At 44.2% G+C, this 18,946-nt stretch overlaps 1 protein-coding gene across 1 annotated transcript in view; it reads left to right on the top strand.

The window, feature by feature from the left end:
• The window catches only part of adgrb2 (adhesion G protein-coupled receptor B2), a gene marked incomplete at its 5' end in the record, with an annotated part of 138,477 nt that overhangs the window by 50,412 nt on the left and 69,119 nt on the right, over window positions 1-18,946 (top strand). Inside the window, 8 exons of the mRNA XM_079748795.1 lie at window positions 1,686-1,787; window positions 2,702-2,808; window positions 4,187-4,381; window positions 5,164-5,232; window positions 5,769-5,877; window positions 6,435-6,581; window positions 9,741-9,828; window positions 12,070-12,172. Coding sequence (XP_079604921.1) covers window positions 1,686-1,787; window positions 2,702-2,808; window positions 4,187-4,381; window positions 5,164-5,232; window positions 5,769-5,877; window positions 6,435-6,581; window positions 9,741-9,828; window positions 12,070-12,172 — 920 coding nt within the window. The remainder of the gene's footprint in view (window positions 1-1,685; window positions 1,788-2,701; window positions 2,809-4,186; window positions 4,382-5,163; window positions 5,233-5,768; window positions 5,878-6,434; window positions 6,582-9,740; window positions 9,829-12,069; window positions 12,173-18,946) is intronic.

The following is an 18,946-nucleotide window of genomic DNA, read 5'->3' as shown; positions in this document are numbered from 1 at the left end:
GTGTGTGTGTGTTTGTCCCTTGGTGTGTAAATATGCACACAACACGCAAGATTGTCAGAAATTGCTATATTTCTTCCCCGTGGTTTTCGGTGGTGCCAAGTGTCAGATGGAAAATCCCATTTTTCGCCCTCCCGTCTGTTTGTTTGTCTGTCTGTCACTTCTTATACACAATCTTCTACGTTGCATCAGCCTTACCTCTGTATGACTTGTATAGAGGTTTTTTGTTTGTTTTATTTCCTGTCATTGCTTGTCGTCTCTTCTTCTTGTCTGTTTTCCTTTCTCTCTTTCCTTGATTTCTTTCCTTCCCTCCTTCACTCCTTGCCTCCTCTCCTCATTCCCTCGATCTGGGTTTTCCCTGCCTGTGTCTCCCTCCCTGGTTGAGTCTAGTTTGTTCAAAGGTCTCCTCTGTGCGATTTGTCAGCCACTGCAGTACACACAGTGTATTTTAATAAGCACGCCCCTGACTGGAGCCCTGTGTGTGTGTGTGTGTGTGTGTGTGTGTGTGTGTGTGTGTGTGTGTGTGTGTGTGTGTGTGTGTGTGTGTGTGTGTGTGTGTGTGTGTGTGTGTGTGTGTGTGTGTGCGTGTGTGTGTGTGTGTGTCCATCGGCGTGGGTGTAGGTTTGTGTGCTTGTGCGCGTTTGTGGGTGTAGGTGTGTGTGTGTGTGCATAAGTACCTCTTCCGTATGTGCTTGTGTGCTTATTTGTGTTTACGTTGGACGACTTTGTGCTTGCATATGCCTGATACACTTTGGGTGTGGGTGTGTGTGTTCATGAGTGTATTCACGTGTGTGTGTGTGTGTGTGTGTGTGTGTGTGTGTGTGTGTGTGTGTGTGTGTGAACATATATTTGCATGAGTTTGTTTGAATATGCAAGTGTGGCTCCTCTTCCGCATACACTATGCGGCCTTTATCCCCCTCTGTGTAGCAGTTTGCTAACAGTAACAAATAAAGATATGTAGAAGCGAGAGAGAGAAGGAGAAAGAAGGGGAGAGAACAAGAGATGGGTAGACTCCCTTGCCTTTACACTGCATCCCCGTTTCTAAGTCGCTATGCCAGGCCCCGCGTCCTATAAGAGAACACCGCCATCCATCTGTCGCCCTCTAAAGGGAACATCGTATTCCGATTAGAAAAGATCCTCGCTCTCTTTCTGTCACTGCCTCTAAAACTCTTTGTCCTTCTCCCGATCTCCCTCTCACTCTCTCCTTCTGCCTCCCTCTCAATCCCTGCCCCCCCCTGGCCCGAACCCACTCCTCACCCTCCTCTCACCCTCTTGCCATGCACCTTTCCCTCCAGAGCCGCTTCACATCTCTCGCACGTCCACACTTTCATCAGACTTATGAAAGAGATGGAGGGACACACAGATGAATCCAGAGAGAGCGAGAGAGAGACAGAGCGGGAGAATGAGATACTGTATAGAGGCAGTGGCAGTGACAGACCGCTGAACAATGTTCTCAGAATAGGATTGGGAGCCACAGAGAGGGAATGTTAATTTCAATTGTGTTTCCCTGTTCTTTCTGTTCCCTCGGATGTGCCCTCCCTGCCTCCCCCTCCCCCTCTCCTTCTCCATCTATCTCTCTATCTATCCTGCTGTGTTTGTGTTGAGATGCATCCCGAGTTCAGTTTGACCCGTGCGTAGCGTTCATATTCTCTCTTTTTCTTTCTTCTCTTCCGGCCTATTTCCCCCAGCGCCTCACGAGATCTGCAAGGATGAGACCCTCCTTTCCATGATGTGGAAGAGAGCTTCGGCTGGAGAAACGGTCTACAACAAATGTCCAACTAACGCCACTGGTAGCTCATGTCTTCTTATTCTGTGTGAATGCTTAATAGTGGGCGGCCATTTTGGTTGCCAGGACTTACGTTTTTCAAACAAATACAAATTGTAGATTCCGTGTAAACACATACTCTCAATCCCAATTTGACGCTCGAGACACAGAGTTCTACATATAAAGATTGTGTATCATTAAGAATAAGAAAATAAAGAAAAAATGGTTCTCTAGTTGTTTTTTTTTGCATCATTATTCTAGCTGTAGTGTCAATATTTCCCCCCAAACGTCAAGATTTGAGATATAACTCAAAGTATGTGACATATAGTCACTGTTGAGTGAGCTAGCTATCGCTGTATGAAAAGACAGAGATGAAGTAAAAAAATAGACCATTATTTTATAAAGTGCGCTGTAGAAATTGAGTGTCCACGTCTGCCACTATTCGGAAACCAGATTTACATATTCTCAGTCAAACACGCTTGTCTGCATCCACTGACAGGCCAGTCAGCTGTAAATCCATAGAAACCTGCCATTTGCTGTAGCTTCAGCTTACAAAAGACGTTCTATTTATAAACTATGACAAATGTGCTAGGGCAAGACTACAATAGCATTTCCGCCATTTTTAATTCACCCTCTTCTACTGATATCTCAATCAAGGTTAATGGATATTGTTGTGCTTTGAAGCATTTGGACTAATGACCTATCTCAGGTATTTTTTTGCTCTGGATATGAGTTAAGCTCTCCTTTCATCTTTCACTACTTGCTAGTTGTCTCCGAAGCTTTCTTCTTTCTTGCTCTTCTCTCTCTCTCTCTCTCTCTCTCTCTCTCTCTCTCTCTCTCTCTCTCTCTCTCTCTCTCTCTCTCTCTCTCTCTCTCTCTCTCTCTCTCTCTATCTCCCACAGTTAATCCCAGTGTCTCTCTGTCGTCCTCTCTCTGCAGGATCTGCTAGTCGTCGTTGCATGCTGGACAATAATGGAGTTGCTTTCTGGGGTCCTCCGAGCTTCGCCAGATGCATCTCACTTGAATATAGATATTTACATTTATCTGTAAGTCTCCCTTATGTCAGCCGTACTCTTTGTGTCTGCGTATATGCCTGAGAATGTATTCATGTGCTCACTTGTGTTTAGAAACTGTAGACACGATTCACACAATTCTAGAAACCGTTATAAAAACATTGTGAAGATAAGATCAAATTGTATCGTTTGCAACTCTTCATATAGGATTTTGTAGTTGCAGCAACACTTTCTAAAGCTGTATACATCCCTGCCCACATACTGCTAAACATATAGTATGAAGTCTTTGACAACCCTCATCTGTACATTCTTGTCCATAATAATAAGCACTTATTAGCCATTAGCTCTCTCAATCGGTGCACTTCTACAGAAAGTATAATAATGAATGGAGAGCTGATGTTTTATGAATTCTGACCAATGTCTGGCCTGCTGATGACAGGAAGGGGGCGGGGTCAACCGGTCAGGGAGTGTGTGTGTGTGTGACTGAGCTGATTGCGCCTCTATCTTGGGGAGCCCTGTATAATTAAAATCAAAGAGTCGATCATGTCTTCCTTGTGATAGCTGTTATCTGCTGCCTCGCTTTCGATCCTGTACTTAATCCCTCTGTTTCCTTAATTATCCTATATTTCTTTGGGAATTCAGGACTGCAGCAATACACTTCTTACTTACCTCCGTTATGGTTGTTGGCTTTTTGCATCATATCAAAACCCAATCAAACACATTGATGACAAAAGCCCGCCTCAAACTTCATGGTTTCTCAACATTTGTCGGATTCAGAGCAACTCAGATTACAATAACAGGAAATATGAAGACGTTTGCGGGATTCATAAGGATCTTGTTGTTCTTTATGTATTCAACACCCAGGGATAAATATAAGCTCTCAATATAAACACAATGGACATAAAGCATGCAATGAGGGGATGCAGTAACAAAAAGACTCAAGCTTTGCCCAAAGGTGGTAAAGCCAATGGCTTTCAACCAACTTAACAAGTTTTAATCCCTGTGTCTCTCTCTCTCCATCTGTTTTTCTTCACCCCCCCAACACCCCTGCCTACTCTCTCACATGCTCACACAAACACACACACACACACACACCCACATGTTATCCCTGCAAACAACTGCTCTTTCGTATCATGCACAATTATAACTACACCATACACTCACACCCACACACACGCCCTCCACACACACACACACACACACACTCACGCAAACACACACACCCCTCATGAAACACACACCACTTTATTTCTGTAATCAACTGCTCATATCATACAAATGACTATACCATACACCCTCCACACAATCCATACACACACACACACACACACACACACACACACACATACACACGCACTCCACCCCCTCACACACAAACACACACACACACACACACACTCCTGTGCTTCAGTTGCGAGAGCATCTTGCGAAGGGTCAGAGGACCCTGGCGGGGGAGGGCATGTCTCAGATCGTCAGGAGTCTCCTGGAGCTGTTGCAGAGGAGGAGCTACCACAGCGGTGACCTTCTCTTCTCCACGGAGATTCTGCGAAATGTGACGGACACCTTCAAAAGAGCAACCTACATCCCAGCTCCCGACGACGTGCAGGTGGGCGTCCCCGGGGAGCGGGAGGGGGGGGGGGAGGGTTCGAGTCACAGGGAAGCCAGGCGTAGAGGGGGGGGTCTCCGCTTCACCTTAAATAAACCTAAGCGAGTCACTTCACTTCACTTTGTTCTGATGCAATTTTGCTACTCTTTTCATTATTTGTGTCGGATGTAATATCGAATGCATAGACAATTCTTTAAAAAAAACTGCATTTCTGTGGGCCACGCCTCATAATGGCGACAAGCAATCGATCAATGATCAGGTTTTTTTTTCCATCATATTAAGCGATCCACCCGAAAGCGAGGGCGATCTGGGGGAAGAATTATGATAGGATAGGAATGGCGTTGATCTTTGTCTATTATATTTACCGTTGGAGTGGCCTGCAGATTGGCAGAACTAAGATGTGGGAAAAATGCCATGGCAAGGCAGAGCAGCGGTGATTTATTGAAGACTTCTATCACCTCAGGACAGAAGAGTTTTTGTCCTGTTTTTGGTAGACCTTCCCCATTCGAGCCATACATGCACAGATTTACTATGCTAACATAACATCCATGGATGGACAGTGGACAGCTATCCACTTTTTGGAAGTTGTCTGCAAGTTTGTCCACAAGTTGGTTACCAAACCATTGGGTTGGGTACCATACCATGTTAAGTATGTATCCATCTAGGTGGATGTGTGATACACAGAGTGACAAATGCATACGAATGAACATGCAACACAATATGTGCATTATGAGTCATTGAATCGACAATATCTAAACAACAATCTATTTGTGTCTCCTCAGAAATTTTTCCAGGTAGTCAGCTTAATGTTGGACATGGATAATATCGAGAAGTGGGATGACGCACACCAGGTAAGGCCATGGGTTTGATTTAATGTGTGGAAATGTACATTTGATTTGGCTATTAGCGTATGACATAATGTTGCTTGTTCAGATATAGTACAGTGTGGGAGTGTGTGTGTGTTTGTGTGTGTGTGTGTGTGTGTGTGTGCGTGGGTGTGCTCCATACCCTTGAATCGAGTTGCATTTACCTACCATCTGGACACAATAAACAGCCAAACGTAAAAAAAAAATAAGGCTTTTATGCTGACATTATTCCTCCCAGGAAGCCATTCCCTGGCCAGGGTTAATGCGATGTGACGAATATTAACATTTCACGGAATGAGGACTTGCGCTCAGACCTGAGAAGTCGCCAATGGATTATGATTATGACGTCTACGTGACTCCACACTACAGTATTCCCCTTATTTCCTTTGTACCTCTCAAACTCTTGATGCTCCATTTCTGCTCTCTCTCTCTCTCTCTCTCTCTCTCTCTCTCTCTCTCTCTCTCTCTCTCTCTCTCTCTCTCTCTCTCTCTGTCTCTCCACCTCCACAACACCCTCCCAGGTCTCTCCCGGTGCAGCGATGTTGATGAGGATACTGGAGGATTTCATTCACCTCATCGGCGACGCGCAGAAACCCTTTCAGAGTGTCCTGGTGGTCACCAATAACCTCAGTGAGACTCAAGTCATGTTCATTCAGATTTCTCTGTGTTGTCGTCGTCTTGATGTGATTTGTTGGTCGCTATGGGGGGTGTCTTGTCCCGTCCCATCCCGTGCTGTGAATAAATGTGATAAAATCAAAGTCAAAGACTTTAATACAGACGAGGTCAAACAGAGTCTGTTTTTATTTATTTTTTTATTTTTTTCTTAAGAACAACATTGAAGGAAAGTCCAACCTTGGATTGGGAGGCTGTTTAAGATTTCCACAACAGACACCGCCTTTCTTGGGGATTATTTTTCCACAAAAGACGATTTAGTGGACACACCGGGCCTTATTGTTGACAAATATGCCGTGATTTATAAGTAGAACTATTCAACCCCAGCTACCATTAATCTCCCAAAACAAAAACCAACAAACAAAACAATGCATCGTGATTTAACATTCAGCAGACGTCCTGCCTCACCTACGTCCCTAACCCATGTTGTTTTCGGAAACTACGCCTTATCTTCAACGTGCACGGCGGTGATTGGCTGCGGTTTCCTCAACCTCCCCTATATCTCGCCTGTCCAGTGATCACTATCCAGCGAGAGCCGGTGTCTGCGGTCTCCAGCAACATCAACTTCCCCATGAAGGGCCGACGGGGGATGAAGGACTGGGCGCGGAACGCGGAGGACAAGCTCTACATCCCTAAAGAGGTCTTCACTGCGCCTGCAGAAGGTATGAGGCTGCTGTCGGCCGTAACAGATGGCTGCCCAAAGCTCTTTTTTTTTTTATCCTTTTCATAGAGGAAGTATGTCTCTTAGAATTAATGTTGTGGTTTTTTTATGCTTCCCCTTTAATTAGTATTTTCATTTTAATTGGTCGGAAAAAAAAAAGCTTTTGGCTCGCGCACGGGCCGAGCACATAGACTGAATCAGACTGTGGCGGCACGCTGGTTGTTTTTAACAGGGGAAGCGGGGGTCTCGCCTGTTAGACTGGATACTGAGGAGAGTGGAATCTGTTGGGTGGGTGGTTCTCTTAAGTACAGAGGGATTTCATGTTTCATCCACCCTTAAGGAGACATTGAGCGGTACAACAGATGTCATCAGGTCTGGCTGTGCACTCTCTCTCTCGCTCGCTCTGTCTTTCTGTCTCGTTCCCTCTATCTCTCTCTCTGACTCATTCTCTCTCGCTCTCTGTGACCCACTCATGGTTGAGTTGGTTGTCTTTTAGATTAGTCTTGAAACTGGTGACTTCCTTGCATAGGAAAATAAAATATACCAAAGGAGATGGGGTAAGGATGGGATATGGGCCTTTAGCGGGCCCGCCTGGCTCGGTCTATCATTGGTCTTTTTTGACAAGAGCAGATGGCAGCAAACTAGGGGCAAGATGGAACACCCCCCATCATAATGAGTTAGGAATGGGGATGGATGACTCTGGAGAGGTGGTGGGAATGGGCTCCACAGAACATGTGCACAGAATCCGTCCCTAATTTATAATTTTTCTCCTTATGTATTTTTCCAATGCTCTTGGGTGATGCCAGCCCAGCCTATCTCTCTCTCTCTCTTTCTCTCGCTCTCTCTCTCTCTCGCGCGCGCGCGCGCTCTTGCTCTCTCTACTAAAACATAATGGCTATAAGCTAACATATGACACACAAACAAACAACAGTGTGTTTATGGATAGCAACAGTGTGAGCGCACAGGGAGATATTGACCTCTCTCTCTGCTACAGGCAGTGTGCTGGCCTTTAGCTGATTGCTCTACGCTCGTCTGGTTCATTTAACATGTAATGAAAACCAATCTCAGATGGATAGCTTAAACCTGCAGCTTAAAACGGAGCCATATTTAGGTTCAGCCACACACACACCCGTGCGTTTACGTGCACACACGCACACGAAGAAACACACACGTTTACGTGCACACACACACATACGCAAACACACACTCACACATACGCACGGACACACAAGCGCACACACACGCTTGTTTGCTAGGGTCGTGCCTTGCTTCGGCAGGCGGGCACTAGGAACGCTCTTCAACTCATTCTTTAAGTGACACATTTTCTTTTTTCTCCTGTGTGTGTCGCGTGAACTTACTGAAACCAATCCCTTCAATACACACATGCACGCACGCACACACGCAGGCATACACACACAATGGCAAGCATACACACAAATACAGTGTGTACAGAGATGTCGGCTTACACACAGACACAACAACATCTGCATAATGTTTGGCTTTGAGGCGGGACCTAGAATCAGTCGAGACAGCTTTTGAAACTGAATATGACGTTTAGATATAAATCATGAATCTCCAGCTCTGTGTGGCTACATTGGAAACCCAACATAAGTCAGCTAATTCCTATTTTCCTCTGTATTTAACCTTAACAATCGCAGCCCCGACATTTTTGTGACAGCGAATTAATAAAATATAAACAGGAAATGTAAAGAAGAGAGGAAGAAGACTTCAATAAATCTAAGGTCGCATACATATTCGGCAAAGCAGAGGCAAAATGTGCACTGTGAAATATTTATCATATGGCGATTTGCATAACAATAACAGACAACCTTATTTTTTATCCACAAAACTTAGAACTAATTAGCTTGATTATAAATTAGCAGACATCCTGCTGTGATCTAGTCTACATTTTCCAGCATTGAATCTTATAATTTGTTTGCATTAGCAGAAAAGAGAAACACCAGTGGAGACATCATATCGTACAGTAATTGCAATCTTGAAAAAAAGTTATTAGGATTAACAAGCCCAAATGTACCAAATTAAGTGGATAGTATTCACTCAATTTGTTAGCATTACTCAAATTAAAGCACTTACCCAAATAACCTGCTGTATATATTTAATGTATGCGGGAAACTTTTATAAGTTTAAATCCGTGTCACACATGGAGTCACTTAGCGCTAGAAATAGGCGTGTCATTGTTGTGTTGATGTTTATCTCAAACGAAATATGAATTAATCGTTCGGAAAGTAGTAACAGATGCGGTTTGAATTAAATGTCTGAATGTATTTTGTCATTTTTACATTACCCGCTCAACAAGTTCAAATTAACACACAGGCACACGCGTTGCCGCTCCCCTCCCACACATAGTCACACAAACATACACACACACACACAAAAGGCTTAACTATTTAACACAGGATGCGTTGGCTCTTTTCCATCCGCTTGCTTCTGCAGATTGCGCTTCCAATTAAGGTCCATCACACCGACTGGATTTCCCAGAGCACATCATTCTTTCTCCTTCCACATTCCTACAGAAGTCACTCCTATTCTTTCCCTCATCAATCTGTGTCCCTCCCTCTTCTCTCCCTCACTCTGCTTTGTCGTCCTTGTGTCCGTGTATTGCTCCGTCAGCCAGGAGACACATTTTAAAAGATGAGTCACCCAGCTTCAGTTTTGGGTGCTGCCAGCTCCTTCTCTCTCTCTCTCTCTCTCTCTCTCTCTCTCTCTCTCTCTCTCTCTCTCTCTCTCTCTCTTTCTCTTTCTCTATCTCTTCTCTCTCTCCAGGCATTTTTTTTTTATAGCTTTGTATTGACCTTAAAGGGAACGATGTGTGAAGAGGGAAGGAGGAGTTCTGGGATCTTCTCTCCCGTGTGGGCACAATGTTGCCAGGGATTTCTGTTTTTCTTTTTTGGAACCAAAGACAATGCAGACGCCCATTAGACATGTGTTTACAATCGTATTATCTTTGCCAACTGGCCAAGCTATACAATAGGATGTATTGTCTTAGTAAGATTGAAATGGTATTATGATTTTAATGCATAGGGATGTAAAGATTAATCCTATCTGACTTATTCCTTTGGTTAAAATCATATTGTATGGTGATTTGATTGGATCAATGATGTTTAGTGATTATATTTGTCTCTTTGTCTGTCTGTTACAGAAACAGAGACCGAGACTGAAGGGACGATGTACTATGTGATCGGAGCCATCCTATACAGGACGTTGGGATCCATCTTGCCTGCACCAAAGTAAGTGCGCCTGTGTTTGCGATCGTGCGTGATCGTGCGAGTGCGTGTGGGTTTTGCGGGTGCGTGATTGGCATGTATTCCATTATTTACTTTCTGCTTCCCCCTTTCTCATTCAATGCTGCCCCCAATGACAACCATCCCTTCACCATTTCCCTCAGCTCTGTCTCCCTCCTCTTTCTACGTCTACCGTTGTCATACTATTACTATTTTCTGGCATTTCCGTCTTTCTGCCTTCTTTCCCTTCATTTCTCTCTTTTACAACTCACCTGCTCCTCTTACTCCAACTTCTCCTCCTTCGTCTTCCCCTTCCCCTGCTCCTCCTCCTCTGTCTTCTCCTCCTCTTCCTCCTCCTCTTCCTCCTCCTCTTCTGTCTTCCCCTCCTCCTCCTCTTCCTCCTCCTCCGTCTTCCCCTCCTCCTCCTCCTCCTCCTCCTCCTCCTCCATGTTATTTCTCACGGGCAGTCTGAGGTGCCATTTCCCTGTCTGCTCTGGTGATAAAAGCGCAGTTTCTTCGTAAACACACACCATGCACATACACACGCACATGAACCAGCACACACATACAGATACACTGAAATGTGTGTTATTCAGGGGAAATCTAGACAAAACCTTTTTTTTCTTCCCAACAAAAAGGAGAAACAAGACATGTATGTGTTTATTATTAAGTGAATATTAAGTATTAGTCTATATATATAATATTATATAACATTATATACATATAATATTACAGTTGAATACTGTTTTTTTCCAGATTAAAAGGGCTTACACAACCTGCAATCTATATTTTTAATACAATTGATAGCTGAATATAGGATGGATTGATGAAGGAAAGAATGAATAGATAGATTGATTGATGGTGAGTTGTATTGACAATTTTATTGTCAGGAACACAGCATAGGATTAATCTGGGCACTGAAATGCTGAAGACGAGGCATACAACGTATGAGCCTGAAGCAACACATAAACATATATACTATGAGAACCACATCGACCACATATATTACAGCGAATATTGTACAATCTACTGAAGCAGGAAGAATTTACACATATTGACATTAACTCAGAGGATGGATGGAAGACTGAATAGATGGACGAACAAATTAATAAATGGAGAGAAGGATGAGTTACTCAAGGGGTAACCCAGAGATGAACCGGTTAATGAAGAGATGATGGATGAATGACAGATGCATGACTAAATTAATAGATCGAATGGTGGAATGAATGTCAGAATGGATGGGTGAATCAATTAATTAAGCAAATGATTGATCAATGAATGTGCAATGGGTGGATGAACCAACTGGTGCCGCAGGGATTTTTCTTTATGATATATCTGCATTAGATAGACTGATCTATACCATTCTTGCAACGTGATCATATCCATTCAAATCTTTCCGATCTTTCCTTTGAAAAAATATTATTTTAGTCTGCTTTCTTCTGTGACACATTGAGCTCGGTTTCACTCTCGCTTTCCTTACGTGTGTGTATGTACTGTATGTATCCGTGTGTGTGTGTGTGTGTGAACCTGTGAGCTCCGAAGCACCGCATGCAGAGTGGATTCCTGGAGCACTCTCCGTGTGCTCCGTAACCAATAGCATCCCTGTGTCTTACTTCACTCAGCTGTATAGGGCGGCTGGCACGCCATCAAACTCCAATTAAACTTGAATAGGAGCATTACACTTAACCAGAAAACACTCACATTGCTGTGTCCATCTCTTTTTGTTCACTCTCTGATGATTGTGTGTTTGTGTGTGTGTGTCTGGTGATTGTGTGTCTATTGCGCTCTCTTATGCGTGTGTTTGTGTCTCTTCTGGCATGTGTGTGCGTGTATCTTGCTGTCTCTCTTATGTGTCTATGTGTCTCTTTGTGTCTGTGTGTGTGTGTGTGTGTGTGTGTGTGTGCGTGTGTGTGTGTGTGTGTGTGTGTCTATGTGGTGGTTGTTTTTCTTCTGCTGTCTCTCTCTTATGTGTCTATGTTTCTCTTTGTGTGTGTGTGTGTGTGTCTATGTGGTGGTTGTTTTTCTCCTGCTGTCTCTCTCTTATGTGTGGGTATGTGTATCTTCTGATTTGTGTGGATGTGTGTGTGTGTGGTGGTGGTTGTTTTTCTCCTGCTGTCTCTGTTATGTGTGGGTATGTGTATCTTCTGATTTGTGTGTGTATTTGTGTGTGGTGGTTGTGTGTCCTTTGCTGTCTCTCTCTGATGTGTCTCTTCTGGTGTGTCTGTGTGTGTGTGCTTGGCCCTACAGCCCCCCTGCGATGATCAACTCCAAGATCCTGGCGGTGACGGTGCGTCCAGAGCCCCAGCCCAGCGAGCCCATGGTGGTGGTGGAGCTGTCGCCTCTGCTCAACGTAAGACCGCTGCGCCCACCCCACACTCCAGACAGGGGCAGGGTTCCATCCACAATGTCCGCAGCGTTTTTACAGTTTTCATTTTTACGCTTATTTTCACTTGTGTGATTTAAATGTTTTCTATCCATCTATCTGTCTGTCTGTCTGTCTGTCTGTCTGTCTGTCTGTCTGTCTGTCTGTCTGTCTGCCTGCCTGCCTGCCTTTCTGTCTGTCTGTCTGTCTGTCTGTCTGTCTGTCTGTCTGCCTGCCTTTTTGTCTGTCTGTCTGTCTGTCTGTCTGTCTGTCTGTCTGTCTGTCTATCTATCTATCTATCTATCTATCTATCTATCTATCTATCTATCTATCTCTAAATATAAACATACACATTGTTTGTACACATACACATTTGTCTATGATATATGGTTACATTTATCTTCTGTTTTATTGCTCTTACATTTATTTTTCTCATTCTATCTCATCTTGAGCACATCTGTTACACAAACAATGATGATCTAAGTCTGGATGTACCTGTAGGCATTGGTGAGCAATACGACCCCTAACCTCCCATGGAGGTGGATTTGTGTCTTTGTGTCGAGTCCAAAACCGCTGCATTGCATTACCGATGCAGACGTCTTTTTTAAATGAAGTTATATACATTATATGATTGACATCAAAACTGGAATATTTCTATTTTAAACAAAAATAATTCCTTTAATAGTTTTGAGAGTAAAATAAATGCATTTGACCACAAAATCACCTTTCATTTCGGCTGCATTTCCCCACTTTGGACAGGCTGTCTGGTTTGCCCTTTGAGTGTAATATTTGTGTATTTTGTTGAGAACAAAACCTTTTACACAACAAATAAAGTAATGATTCTGAGAGGCCAAAATGTATGTTGTATTAAAATATGACATAGTCGAGATCAAAACGATATGCATTACAATTAAAAATATGTATATTTCAAACATAAAGGGTAAATAGTTTAAAAGTTTTTGACGTAAAAAGAAAGTTTGGTTAGGATGTCTAATGGTTTGATTTTGGTTACATTTTCTGTGCGCTTGCAAAGGGAAAGTTTTGGGTTGCAAAGTCAAACATTTGGGTTGTAAATTCTGCTCTTACCTTTGTACCTTTGACCCTTGCACTTTTGACCCTATCCCAGATCGCACTTACCCGAATCAGCCATATTTGTGGAGTTCACAAGCACGTTTTCAAATTCCACAAACGTGCCATCTGTTTAGTCTCCCTATTATTTTATTAATAGGCATGTCTTGCGGAGAACCACATTAAAGTTAAGCACAACCCAAGTGATGATCTAAAATAACGTCTCCTTACTTATCAAAATATAATGTTATGAGTCGATTATAGATAGCCCCAAGAAGGGCTATCTATAATGAACAATTCATGAACACCTAAGAATGATATGTTTGGCCATGAAAGTCTATCGTTGCCCTAATACTTTTCTTATTTATGGAGTAGGAGTAGGGGAGTGTATGGAGTCGTTTGTATTATGTGAAAACCTCTACAACACCAACAATGCATATGAAAAATAACCGCATGAGCTAGATGCGATTGATCATTCAACATTGTTATGGCACCAGTGACTGTTGGGCATTACGAGTTTAAAGTGCCACAGCGCCAAACTGCCCCACATGCCACTCTTCCATAAAACGCCAAAGACAGGTTGTGGTAACTTTTAGCAAAACTAAACCAAGATGAGTACTGACGTGAATAAGTAATTCTGTGTTGACCAGTGGAAGTCGAGCAAGCTTCGGTTGCAGACTATCTTCCATAACTCTACAGAGATGATATTGGATCGATCCCATCCAGCTCATGGCGTTATTATTTGATACTTTATGGCTTGGGTTATTTGTTACTTTTATTTGGTACACTGAATGCCTATTCATAACAAGAACAATGAGACCAAGCGTTCAAAATAAGGGTAGTAAGTTTGTGGAACAATGCAATTTGTTGATAATGATACAGAATGAACACTGAGCGCCACAAATTGACTCTGCTTTTTTTTTCTTTTACGCGATTTTGAAATATAAATGTCGTTCCGTTCATTCATCTCCGCATAACACTCTTTCTCCCTGCCATCCTCGTTCACACACGCACACGCACACAGATACAAGCGCACACATGCCAATGGTGCGCGGGTACACTACCACTTATTGGATAAACCCGCGTATCACTGATACATGCACACGCACTGACAGCGGATTCGCCCGTGCCTCCTCTCAACGTGCCTACAAAGGAAAACCCGAAGCAGCGGCATATATGCGATTAATGTGAAATGCGGTTATAGTTTATATATATTACGGTGTTAGACCCCCAGCCCGTTGTGCCGGCGATTTGAATTTGCTCTGCAGCAGGGACTGGAGATCGGGAAGTGGGCCGGTCCACTTTGAAACGTATTTCGTGCGCGATTGCTCGATTACGCGAATGAGCAAACATGAACCTATTGAAAAACCCTTGAAAGCTATTCTGCTTTTGTTTGAAATTAAATTAGTTGTAGTTGGAATGGATTTAGTTTAATCTCACTTATCTGATATTATATTGCAACAAATTGTTTCGGCATACTAAAACCCTTCTACCTTTTTTACCCAAGAGCAAAGCATTAGACAGCCTCGCCAAAGTGGATAGGCCAGCCAAAATGGAAGGTGTTTGTGGCTGAAATGCGTTTATTTTGCTCTCAAAACTTTTAAAGCAATTACACCTGTTTGAATTATGAATATTTTTGATTGGAATGAACTAAGTTTTGATCTCCATTAGATCATCACTTTTGCTTTCAGAATAATACATTTTGTTTGAAAATGTTTGCACTTTACAAAAATACACCAATATACCTCCATAACTCTCCAGCTGTTCCTCAATGACACATATCTGAATTCTCTCCAAGTATCATTGGATAAAAGACAGAGGCAAAACCAGCACAATGGGTTATGGCTGCCTACTGTTTTCCTGTAAACCCACACTCAGCAGGGCTGCTGAGCATTTCCTGTATGTGAACCTGCTGTTTCTTTCACCCTTTGACTTTAATTTAATTTCTGCAATAAAGTTATACATAAACAGTCTCCAGCATGGAGAAAACCTTATGTGTGTATACCATGAGGCAGTCAATTATGTAAAAATAATAAGAAAAAATTCCCTGGATGAATGCAAATATACTTGACTCCTTTTGATCGGCACTTTCTTTAATTGTACACGTGCACAAGCACACACACACACACGTGCACACTTTCGCATAATGTGAGCGCACGTACACAGACTCACAGAGACACGTGGGCTCCGACATTGGCAATAACTGTGTATTCCAGGGGGTTCCAGTAATCTAAACAGATACTAGGCCTCTGGCGCTCGCACACACACACACTACAAACGAAATGCGTAACGTGCAACTCACAACTTTAACCAGGACCTGGGGGTCAACAACATTGCACTGCTCTTCATCATGAACCCCTTTGTACTTCTTCCTCTTCCCCGGGTACTTCGTAAAGTCTCCCTTGCACTCTCGTTAACTCGCAGTCAAACCTGAAACTCTTATGATCCTGGCCCCGGTCTATGCTAAAACTCATCTGACATGCCTGCTTTCTTAGTATTTTTCTTAACCCTCAGTTAAACTTTAGTTTATTGCTATATGGTGCTTTTCTCTGCGTTGGATAGTTGTTATTTTTGGTAGGTGAGTCGGTTAGTTTGTTTATTAGTTTGTTAGTTAGTTGGTGATTTGATTTACCGCGTGTTTCACTGTGTGCAACTCACATACTCAAAGACGAACCCACACACACACACACACACTCACACACATATATAGGCATCCACATCAAACATGTATCCATATGCATAATACATTATATCCTCTCTCTTAAGGGAACATGGTGAGGGAACGAGAGCACGAGAGAGAGATCGCCAAAGAGAGAGAGAGAGAGGAATCACAAAAGTCAAACCAAAACACAGAGTTCCATTCTGTCAGATGTACGGGGCTAATGACCTTGCCAGGCATGGTGAGGCATTGCCGTGGAAACAGCTGCCATGGGCCTGCGTCTTGGTTGTAATGGGGGTAGGAGGGGTGTGTGTGGGGGGGGGAGAGCAGGATGGGGATCCAGGGGTTTCTGTACGCGGTCATGTCCTTGCTGAGAGGACATCTGGTCCTGAACTACCCACCTATTCACACTCTTCCCTCGTGACCTAACCACAACTGTGTGTGTGTTTGTGTGTGTGTGAGTGGGTGGGTAGCTCGCTGGCTGGGAGTGTGCCTATGTATGTGTGAGTCTGCATGCACATGCCAATGTTGGGTCTTACTGGTGGCTAAGCAGGAACTGAGCAGCAGTCCAGATGCCAAGAGCTTTCCCTACTCACTCCCTCCCTTTGGTCCACGCCCACACACACACACCACAGGCTCACCACACGCGCCCACACCACATACACGCACATACACCACACATACACACACACATGCACACGCACATACACCACAAACATACACACTCGCACACACTCATACTCAGGGTTATTCAAACAAGTATAATGGTATCCCTTAAAAGCCTTGCTGGTTATTTAGCCATAATCTACTTTACTTTCAGCAGTAACATTTATCTTCCAGGTTTCTCTCTTTCATTTTCCAAAATAAATACCCCCTTTCCATTAGAGGGCCACAGTGTTTTTCTATTTCATAGGGAATTTGCATTTCTTTTTTATTATCGTATTCCACAACCAGTTATTGTTTTTCTGTGTTTGTGTATGTGTGTGTGTATGTATGTGTATCTGTTCATATTTAAGTGTGACAGATTGAGGAGGGCCTGTGAACTGTACACCACACACTCTCACTATGGACACCATTCATTATGGATTAATGTAGAAATCTGTATCTGATGGCGTTGTGAAGGCATCAGTCGAGATGGCTGCGCCATTAAGGACCGTGTCCCCCCTCCCCGTTTCACCCTCCTAGAGAGAGAAAGTTAGCTAGTGTAGCGGCAGAGGGAAAAAAAGGAACGCGCCCATATATGGGCACTGCACCAGGCTGATTGATGGCCGGAATAGCTAACCGACTCCAGCGCACAGCAGTGCCCTGCTAATGCTAATGCTAATGCACGGCCCCAGCAATAACTAATGTCCCCGGCACTGATCAGCATGTGGCGAGGCAGTTGCTGGTTAGGTGAGTGGGGGAGGCAGGAGGTGGGGGCCGCAATGGCTTCCATTCATCAGCCTAAGCCCCCCCCCCCCCCTGCCCCTCTGATCCCTTGTGGACGTGTAAATATTGCATTATCGCTTGATCTCAAGTCCGTCGGGGGCTGCGGGGCTTGGCAAGGGGGTTCGGCCGTGACGCCTCATAGTGGAAAGGTCTGTTCATAAATTACACAAATCTAGCACAGGGCTCAGCTGAAAAAGTGACCTTCCCGTAATAACGTTGCAATGTGACATCTTGCTTTGGGTTCGTTTGCTTATTTGTTTTTGGATGTGTTGTTATTGCATAGATAATCCCAAGAAAGTCCACGGTGGCATTTAGGTAATTGCCTCCTGCCTTCCGACGGTATGGAGGGGGAACCCTGTAATGAGCAACCATATTCTCCCTTCTGTCATCACTTTGAGCCGCAGAGCTCTGGGGACTCTTTGTGCTATGACCCGCTTCACCAACAGAGGGAGCTCTTCCATAGAGGGACCTCCCCGGGAATGACTGAAAGCCCCCCCAGGGCTTTTTGATGGACAGGGACATGGTGCCGTCCTGGCCCTACAACCACTCTATCACAGGCCGCTCCCTCGGTAGAGCCGTGTTACTATTGACCTCTTTTCAAACCGAACCACCATTTAATCATCGATATTCTTTCCGTCTATCGGTTGGACACGTTTGTCCCCGGTCACGGAGTTCTCCTCGGATGACCATTTGCGTCGGCTCAAATGGCCGCCGCGTAGAAGGAGGATAGCGCTCGGCCTCGGTTCGTACGGAAGTATCTCCGAGGCAGTCCGTAGCGCACGTTTTACTGGAAATCAATCCCAATAAGACTACCATCCCGCCATCCCCCAGAGGCCAGGCGTTGTCATGGAACGGGGGGAGGGGAGCAAAGGTCGTCGATTAATAATAGGAAAATGAAGCAGTTCATCCACAGATCACCGCCCCGATAAAACACACTCGAGGGCTTCCGTCAGAGTCGGTTGATCGTCTGATCGATCCCGTGATTGAGTCGCGCGGTCGGCCCTGCCTTCGCCCACCGCTGAGCACCACCCCATCATCAAGATAGTTACACTGGCGTTGCAACAGCCGAGGATTGGCTATCCATAGCGCTCTGAGTGAGTCATCATACCCACTAGCGGGGGAGCAATGAAAGGATAAAAAAAAGAAGACTAGTCTAGTGTCATGACCTCTCTGAGGTTGTAGTCTACCTTGACTGGTTCTTCTATTTTTCGCCCTTTTTTTCGTTCTCACTCGAAACCTTAAACCAGCGTCGGGGGTTCACTGGAGCACATTTACGGCCGTGATTTACTGTGCATTATCCTGTAAGAATTGTCTTTGGCTTTTTTTTTTTCGGTCTCTGAGCCTCTTTTTTTCCCCCGTCGTCGCTCTCTCTCTCTCTCTCCCCTGAATTGAACCTCTCTCGTCCAGCCGAAAGTAGCTATTGGATCTTCGAGCAATGACTCTAGCCGCCGTTCAACCCTGGCTCTCCCTCTCCGCACACCACCACCTCCACCACACTGGTCTCCATCTTTCTATTTCATTGTCTGTTTACCACTCTCCGTTACCCATGGAGCATCACTCCTTCTCCTCCTCTGGCAATGAGCAACGATGGCTTCGCCCTGTGTCTC

The sequence above is a fragment of the Pollachius pollachius genome, assembly GCF_949987615.1.
Source record: "Pollachius pollachius genome assembly, chromosome: 13".
Taxonomy (NCBI): Eukaryota; Metazoa; Chordata; class Actinopteri; order Gadiformes; family Gadidae; genus Pollachius; species Pollachius pollachius.
Note: the sequence above shows the minus strand (reverse complement) of the source record. Positions and strands in the feature narration are given on the sequence as shown.